Source organism: Morone saxatilis, unplaced genomic scaffold (assembly GCF_004916995.1).
Source record: "Morone saxatilis isolate NCDOM2014 unplaced genomic scaffold, NCSU_SB_2.0 Contig14, whole genome shotgun sequence".
Taxonomy (NCBI): domain Eukaryota; kingdom Metazoa; phylum Chordata; class Actinopteri; family Moronidae; genus Morone; species Morone saxatilis.
In genome coordinates, this window is record NW_023339696.1 from 15,779,438 (window position 1) to 15,788,592 (window position 9,155).

Below are 9,155 nucleotides of genomic sequence, written 5' to 3' on the forward strand. Positions count from 1 at the left end.
AGGCAGGCTGTCGCTCTCTTGTTTCCATCTGCTTTACATACAGGAGCAGCTCCACGGCTTCCACTGAGATTATTTGAATTTCATAGAGTGTTTGACATTTGATAATAGTGCCGTGTGTTTATAGATTCTAGACTTCCCTGCTGAAGGTTTCATATCATGTTTGTTCAGGCTTCCCCCCCCCCCCCCCCACCCAACCCCACAAAAAAAAGCAATTGAATACAAAAAACTCAAATATCTCTGTGTGACATCAAAAAGACAAACCCAATTATTGTTTTAGCTTCGCATGAGCAGATACATATCAATCAGCCTTCTAGGAATATCTGTATTTACATAAAACATTCTGAGTAGCAGGTGCAATGAAAAGAAGGGGGGGAAACAAATGTTTGTATAACAATTGCAACATCATTTATTATAATGAAAGAACCGTTGTCTCAATGCCACATAATGGCTTGATGCTATTCACCTGTTGAGGCAGATGTGTATTATTTATCTAAAGTGTCTCTACCTGTAAGCAAATCAAGTTGTGCTGTGGCAGGAGCACTGTTTACTCTGAACTGACTGAGCTTCACTGCAGCTGGTTGATAATCTATAAAAAAAGAAGGAGCTCAGATAAGAGAGGAACAGATTTTTGTGCAGCTATAAGACAGAGAGGTTGAGGACAGATGGGACAGTGTAGGAGCAGAGTGTAGGAGGGTGTACGCAGCGGGATGCTGGCAACATACCACAAACAGGTGTGTGTAAAGTGTGTGTGTGTGTGGGTCTCCTATGCAGTCCAATACATATATACAGAATGAATCTTGTGCAGATGTTAGTACCCTCTACTGAAGCACAGAGTGGACGCAGACGACATCTTTTAAATGTATTGAATTATTACAACGGAGAGTACATGTCTTTTTCTTCTTTTAAAAACAGTTTTGGGAAGCATTTTATTCCGTTTTGGACACATTTAAACGTAACGTGGAACCAATGTTTTCCGACGTCCAAGTTCCCTTCCGGTATGTTTTTGTTGGCCCACAGGCAGCGGCGGCGCTGGTTACAGTCTCGTTTATGAAAGATAACATTGGATCAACGGTGTATATGTCGTATTAAAAGGTAAATATAGCATTTGACGTGTTTAATTCACAATGAACCAGCGCTGTTTGAGCAGCTTAAAAACCAAACAAATGTTGTTTGTTGGGTAAATGTTCGGTTTCACATTAGATGTAGCAAAGAATAGTTCATATTTTGGAGCAGAGAGGTTTTAGCCTGGATGCCATATTGAAACTGCTCCTCATGATATCAAATATACTGGAGCCTTATTGGGATGCTATTTACCAGCAGTCTGATTAATAATTCACTACACATAGTGAGGAGGAACTATACAGTAAATATACAGAATCAAATTGTCGTCCCATTATGTTTTTGCTTAAAGATCCAGATTAAAACTACATATATTTGGCAAAATCTTAATATTTTCTGCATGTGGGTGTAAATATATATTTTCATTTTTTCATTTTGAAGTTATTATGATAGGCATCCGGTCCTTCAGTTCATCTCTTTATGTTTATTGTGAGATTGTGGAATAAACCTGAGCATAGAGTGAATATCTAAAAAGGACTCTAGAGTCCAATTTCTAAAGGTTTTTAAAGAAAAACATCATTATCTTTCTTCCACTGCTGCCTTTGAAAATGGATGAGGTGCACTTTCCGTGAAGGTTCACTCAGCCCATCTTCCTTAATGACTTCCATAATACAATTTGACAATAGGGCCGTAACTCCCCAGACATCCTAAATAATTGGAGTTTCTGCTTGTTTTGTTGTTTTTGTAAAATATGCATTAAGTCAAAGGTTGCACAAATGTTTCAGCTGATGAGACTGTGCAGAATATCCTGACTGATATTAGTGCTGCTGGAGTGCACTCCAGGGTCAGAACCGCCCGGACACTGCTGATGACCTCCGGCATGTGGCGTATTAAAATGCAACCATTCAGTTTAGTTCTGTTAAATCTGCCTCAGAGTTCACCAGGCTGTGTTTCTGTACTCAAACAAATCAGGTGCTCAGAATTGGCTGCCTCAGACGTTTGGCATCAGCTCCAGCTGCACAGAGCGTCCAAAAACTGATGGGAGTCACATGGAGGCAGAGTTGGCGGTTTCAGAAAGCACGTGACGGAGGGTGACGTCACTGTGCACGTGTCACACTCACAGTTCTGGCTCGTGATGTCCTCACCTGCGTTTTTTTGGTTGCCAATTTGGATATTAGGTGCTTACATCTGTTTCACTGCAGCAAAGAGGCTGTCAGCGGCAGGAAGAGCAAGTGTCCTGTGCGTGTGTGTAATGATGGCAGTTTTAGCAAATGGTGACAAGACTGAGCGGACCGGTGACCATCTGAGCGCAGAATACGATTAAAGGACAACCTTTGCCACTGAAACTCAGAGTGAATAGTTAGTCAGTAAAATTTGAAGCACTTCATCATTAGGAATTCAGTCTGAACACGTGTTGTCCTAACTCACCTTCACTGTCTGTCCCACAGCATAAATAAAGAACCTTTCGTCAATGGCCACACTGTGGTCAAAGGTCTCTGCTGTTTTGCCTCTTAATGAGGAACAGTTTCCACTGCAGTTCGGCGACAAAGTGGAGTCAAGTGTGGTGGAAATGCTCAAACGGTCCAGGCAGCAGCTGTACAGCGACGCTACGAGCGCTAGCCGGATGCTTAATGCTCAGATCATTTTGGATTTTTCATGGGAGAAACTCAACACGGGAACCTGGCGCCACGTGGACAAAGAATGGAGGCGCGTTTATTCTTACGGCTGCCTGTTCAAAGCGGCCGCTCTGTGTCGTGAAGATCCGTCAGCAGATCAGCTCCTGCAGGCTGTAAGGACTTGTGACATGGGTTTACTCATGGGTGCAGCCATCATGGAGAATATACTTCAGGTTATGGTTCGGATTCTCCAGGGTGAAGTCAAGTCCACTAAAGAACAAGATGAAAGTGAACACCCAGAGGTCAAGGTCAGTGGTCTTTTAATTTAAACATTATTCTATTTGAGTTCATCCCTTTACTGTATCGTAAGTGATTAGTTACATCAGCAGTGCCATGAAAAGTGGTGTAACAGGAGTTGAAGTGGGAGTGGCCATGTGATGCTTCAGTAAGATTTCAAATGCAACATTTTTTTTGGATCATTTTTGAGGCTTAAAATTACAGTTACACAAATTAAAGGAAAGAAATCATCTGCCTTTATTATAAAATAAGATGTGTATGGCTGGTTTCATTCCGGTGACCACTTTAGTGCTGCTTGCAACATAAATGCTGTGTTCACTTGGTTTCCCAGTTTTCGGGGAGCACTTTTATGTGGCGCAGCAGCCAAGAAAACGTTTTTTCTTTTTCTAGATTCAAAGTTTACGATAACCAGTGACCGATGAGGACATCACAGATTAAGCTTTTCGGAAATTTTACAGAAGTGTTTCCTGTGTTGCCCTTCATCAGATGTAACTGAAGATAAAGTGCGACAAACGTTGAAATGTCAGATCACTTTGTTTAAATTGTTTCGATGCCATCAAACTTGAGATGGAGAGTTTAGAGTAAGGTTTGGAGATGTTTTTTTTCTCTTTACTTTTTAAAATACTCAAACTTAAAAAAAGAAGCCTGTAATATATTGAAGAACACAGTATCTGTCCATGCCTAATTTAATGCTACAGTGGGGCTGCAACTAACAGCTGATTTTATGATCTCTTAATCTGCTCATTATTTTCAAGGTTGATCAATTAATTGGTCATTTAAATGTGAGAAGTGAGAGATGCCCGTCACAATTTCCTAAAGCCTGTGCTGGCATTTTCGGATTGCTCCCACCAGTAGTCTTAATTTTACAAACCCTTGTTGTTTTGGCACTATTAACAGAGAATAAAGATCGAGTGCCCACGTGTGTTTGTGATCAAAGAAGACTCGGCAGTTCCCAGGATGAAGTGTCCTTCCCTGGAGTGCTTCAACACAAACTACCTGCTCCCCCTCAAACCAGTGATTTTAGAAGGGATCATTGACCACTGGCCCGCCCTTAACGAACACCCCTGGAGGTTTGTCCTTTTACTGCCTGTTCTTGTTCAATTAAATAGTGCTATTTGCATGATGTGTCTTGGTATCATCCATCAGTATCGTATCATCAGGATTTTTTTGTCCAGATGACAATGTCAGTATTATGAACCCATCTATCAATATTAGTGTGTAAACTCATTCAGTCAAACTTTCTACCAAAGGTCTGCCAGACAATTATAGATTACTTTAAATCATAGTCACAAGGTCTTAAAGTAAATTTTCATTTAGAAAACCACTTATGTCTATAGGCACTGGCCTCTCGTGTTAATATTAGCATATACATCAGTAGTCCTCCATCATGATTAATCACTAGAACCTTACCTATGTTCAGTCCAGCCATGTGATCAGACTAGTAATTGCCTTAAGATTTATGTAATCGGGAACAATATAAAGTGAGTTTAGGTTGGTTTACTTGTCACAACATCCCAGATTCCTGACTCTAATGTCTGACACCAGAGTCTGATATAACTGCCTTCCTATTTAAGAATATCCTTCACTGTCCTCCCTCTCACTGCCGACTCCTGACAGCTGACTATTCACTCTGACATCTGACATACGGCTCCTGGCATCCGACTCCCACCTCTCATGGTGGATGAGGACATCCAAAAGTGCACACGTACTTTCGAGCAGTGCTAGAATCCTGAATCACTAGATTTCTGTCTTTATGAATTATGCTGTAGTATTACAGTAATGTTTAATTCATTTATTTTCTCCCATCCTCCCATCACCACCACCACCACCACCATCACAAAGCATAGAATACTTGAGGTCTGTCGCTGGTTGTCGGACTGTTCCCGTTGAGGTGGGATCCAGATACACAGACGAGGAATGGTCACAAACACTGCTTACGGTCAATGAATTCATTGATCGATACATTTTAAATAAAGTAAGTGCCTCCTCTTGCCTCTGTATTGGACAAAGAACACGAACAAGATAAAAAGAGAAAAACGTCTCCATGTAATTTCTAAAACAGTATTTTGTTTTTAATTTGCTCTGCGGATCAAAATTACCCAGGAGGAAGTGAAAGGTGTGGGTTACCTCGCTCAGCACCAACTTTTTGATCAGGTACGGTGCTGTATTTTCTTTGGAAATGACTGCCTGATTATGAAAAGAATAAATTGTTCATTCAGCTTACTAATTGATTATTCAGCTTATATTTTCCGGCACTGTGAAGAATAGAATTGTCTTTTTTTTCTTTTTTTCTTTTTTTTTACAGCTTTCATCCTCACACGTCATTGCTTTCAACAGTATTGACTTTTTAGTCCTAATTTTACCGTAGAAGTCGATACATTGTCTGGGTGAACTTTATAAAAAGGGCACCTTGTCAAGTTAAAAGTTGGGTATTTTGGGCAGTTCAGAACGAATGAGGCCAAACGAGGATCACTCATACAGATTTTTCACCCTACATCCTCATCAGTAATCACCTTTGTTTCTGTTTATCTAGAAACTGACTTTACAGTGTCATATTAGTACTAATACTAATAATTCCTGCTAATAAAAGCTGACCAAAGGAGATGTTGGGATACACATACTATAAAGTTAATCATTTGAAATCTAAATGCCATTTGTTGACTCCCTATTGTTATTTTAGTGACGGCAATATCCGGCTTCATGTTACCTTACATCGGTGGTTCTCAAACTTAACCGATAATTACCTGCTTCTCATGGCTAAATAGTTTCACATTTTTGTTCATAACCTATAGTTTATGCACACTTGATGGCAAGAAGGGCTAAGATGTATTGGCAATGATGGGTGATTCTCTGACCTAACAACAAAAACAACAAACTGTTCTGCCTCTTTAAATGTTCATTCATTTTATTTCTAGTAAAATACATCAAAAAACTTCACAAACAGACTTTGGCTTTAGAATCAGAATCACTTTTATTGGCCAGGTATGTGCACACACACAAGGAGTTTGACTCTGGTTTTACGTTGCTCTCAATGTGCATACACAGAATAAGCATAAGTAAACAGGCTCAGCAAAATAGACATAAACTACTATGTACAGTTATACATATATCGGCTGTAATTTATTTTTTTGGAATACAATAGTATCATTATCGGCCTGGTAATTTAGTGGCCCCAATAATTATAATGGATCCCTAAAAGGCACAGGTTTCACCAAAGTTATTACAATTCACCCTGAAGGGAACATTCTGGCAGGGTTCATGTACCAAGTTTAATGACAATTCACCTAATTGTTGTGTAAATAGTTAACTATATAAAGAGTCAGGGATCACAAAAGTCAGTAAGCTTCATCCTCTGTATTTACAACAATGAATATGTGCACCAAATGTTATGGCAAATCCATCCAATAGGTTGTCGTAGTAGTAGTAGCAGTAGTAGTAGCAGTAGCAGTATTAGCAGTAGTAGTAGTTTAGCGTATTAGGCAGTAGTAGCGTAGTAGTAGTAGTAGTAGTAGTACCACTTTTGCCGTACCTAAAGCCATATAACTTAAAATACCACCAGCAAATGCAGAGTAGAAATAGTTAAAAAAACATTTTAACTTTTGTTACTTCGCCAAATGTTCTGGTAAGAAACAACAAGATATTTAGTCAGTGAAATGAGTCTAAAATGCCCTCTTGATGTGATTTTCTTTGTTTGATGTTGCCTTAGATACCAGAGCTGAAGGAAGACATCCGCCCGCCTGATTACTGCTGCCTCGGCGAAGGAGAGGAAGACGATATTACTGTAAACGCGTGGTTTGGGCCCGGAGGTACAGTGTCTCCTCTTCACCAAGACCCTCAGCAGAACTTCCTGGCTCAGGTGACATTACCAATGCAGCTCTCTGAATCCAATTAATGTCAAAAGATCTGTCACGTGATCGCAGTTCGTTTACCACATGGGATTCCCCCCTTATATATTTACCTCAGGTGGTGGGAAGCAAATACATCCGCCTATATTCCCCAGACGACACAGACAAGCTGTACCCTCATCAATCCCAGCTCCTTCATAACACCAGTCAGGTGGGATTGACAGTCCATAGAGACAGTACATGTTTCGCCTACAAATATATCCAGAATTTCCATTTTTTGACTCTTTCTGTGCAGGTGGAGGTGGAGAATCCTGACACAGAGCGGTTCCCAGAGTTTGCCAAGGCTCCGTATCTTGAATGTGTGTTACAGCCCGGAGAAGTCTTGTTCATCCCTGTCCAACACTGGCATTACGTCCGATCCTTAGAGCTCAGCTTCTCTGTCAGCTTCTGGTGGTCCTGACTGCAGATCCATAATAAAACGTTATTTTTGTAGAATAAAACTTGAGACGAGCTTGTTTTTTCTGCTGCTGTAGGAAGAAATCAGTCTGAAGTTTTTAACTAATGGGAGGCTAATTCTCGTAAATCTTAGGACAGCCACCAATCACACAAAACCTTTTGATCCGTGAATAATGAACACACACTGCTGAATGATTAGTTTAATTGTGATGATGATTGCAACAACATCTATTGTGTGAAAAGCCACCAGCAGGAAAAAAAACAACAAACAAATGAGCAGTTAAAACTGTTTGTGCTCATTTCATCCTGCATATAATTTACAGAGGGTTGTTAGTCATCTAATTTGATAGGATATGTTTCTCTTTTCAAATTGGCTTATTTAATTGTGTTCTCGACCTTATTCCTACAAATATCCTCAGATGTGTGATTTCCATAATTCATGGAAATGAGGCAAGTCTTCAAATTTAATAACCGAGTGAGCTACAGGTATAAAAATGTGGTAATAAACACCGGTCTCTGGTTAAACTGACAGTCTGAGGCAATCAAGCAGGTCACAGATGAAAAATAATAAATTAAATGAATTAATCCCGTGGGCACAGACAGACTTTCAAATTAAAACTGGCTCATTGGTTAAGTACCCTGACAGTACAACTCTTGTCGAACACCAAAAACACAACACCTGACTACAAAGACAGCAGATATCAGACCTCTGACAAGCCCCAGTCGTGTATCCCGTAGGTCCATTCCCATCAAGCCCTCTAATTAGAACCATGAAGTATGTGAGGATGTGACAAAAAGAAATAGATCAGCAGTGTTGCACTCATTTGATCTGCTTTTCAACCAAATTCACAGTCAGCTAAAGTAGTGTTCTGGGAAATCAAGGCTGCACAAGGCAGACTACTTCTGAGGAGAAGGTGAAGAGTTGTGTGGGAATATTTCAGTAAACAAAACAGCTCAAGAAAATTGAATTCAATTTGCTGTTTTCCCTGATTTTGAAGAGATGAGTGAGAATTTTGAGTGCAAAGAAAGAAATTACAGTCTGAAAGATGAGAAAAATGGCTAAACCAAACTCAGGCAATTTGCTGCATAATGTAAAACATGTAATGGGTTTAAATTGTCTTTTCTCTAAGTGCTTGTAAATGTGATAAGGATGTGCTCATACATGCATGTTAAAAGATGAAGAGCGCATAATTTTACAGCTTCCACAAAAGTGCTGCTGACAAAATGGGTTAAGCTTCTGTTTATTTATTACATTATGATTTTCAATTGAGAGACATTGTGGAATAACTAATGGCTGCCACATTAGACATGCCGGTGTTCGGGTAATAGACTTATCCAAACCTAGTTACTTTCCTTACAAGGTTATCTCTCTAAACCAATAATATGAACCCTGCCAGAATTTAATTCAGTAAGTAAATGCTGTATACTTCACTTAGCCCATCAGTGCTTTGTTGTTGTCAAGTAAGTGGCACAATTGACTTAAGATCACACAAAACTGCTTACTCATTATAATGTAATCAATACTCAATTACCAGTGAAGTAATGTGGGACCTCTGGGCCTATAACCCTTTCTCTTCCACCAAGACCTTCTCCTCCTGTTTCTCTTTTGATTAATGGCCTCATGGATTTTCAAATAAATCTGGCAAATCAGGATTAAATCCAGGAGATTTATATTGTTTTGGGATACGATAAAGTGCCGACTAGATGTGCACTTTTACTTCTTTTGAATCTTGGTTTTATGGTTCACTCAAAGGTTCCAGTAACAATGTTAGTAATGTACAGACCGCCCAAACCAAACTCTGCTTTTATCTAAGAGTTTGCAGAGCTTTTATCTCATTTTATGACAAGGTACGACAAAATTCTTATTCTAGGTGATTTTAAC

General features: G+C 39.6%; 1 protein-coding gene across 1 annotated transcript; it reads left to right on the forward strand.

Annotated features, from left to right (window-relative positions):
• Positions 1–1,000: 1,000 nt before the first annotated feature.
• kdm8 (lysine (K)-specific demethylase 8) lies at positions 1,001–7,317 on the forward strand. Its single transcript, XM_035655812.1, has 8 exons — positions 1,001–1,092; positions 2,508–2,983; positions 3,870–4,042; positions 4,815–4,947; positions 5,076–5,126; positions 6,679–6,828; positions 6,936–7,028; positions 7,113–7,317. The coding sequence occupies exons 2-8, from the start codon at positions 2,531–2,533 to the stop codon at positions 7,275–7,277; spliced, it is 1,218 nt and encodes a 405-aa protein (XP_035511705.1). The 5' UTR covers positions 1,001–1,092; positions 2,508–2,530; the 3' UTR covers positions 7,278–7,317.
• The last annotated feature ends 1,838 nt before the right edge of the window (positions 7,318–9,155 follow it).

Coding starts and splice junctions, on each gene's coding strand:
- kdm8 (XM_035655812.1), top strand. CDS start 2,531: ATGGCCACACTGTGGTCAAAGGTCTCTGCTGTTTTGCCTCTTAATGAG. Junction 4,948..5,075: donor ATCGATACATTTTAAATAAA/GTAAGTGCCTCC, acceptor AAAATTACCCAG/GAGGAAGTGAAAGGTGTGGG. Junction 6,829..6,935: donor AGCAGAACTTCCTGGCTCAG/GTGACATTACCA, acceptor TATTTACCTCAG/GTGGTGGGAAGCAAATACAT.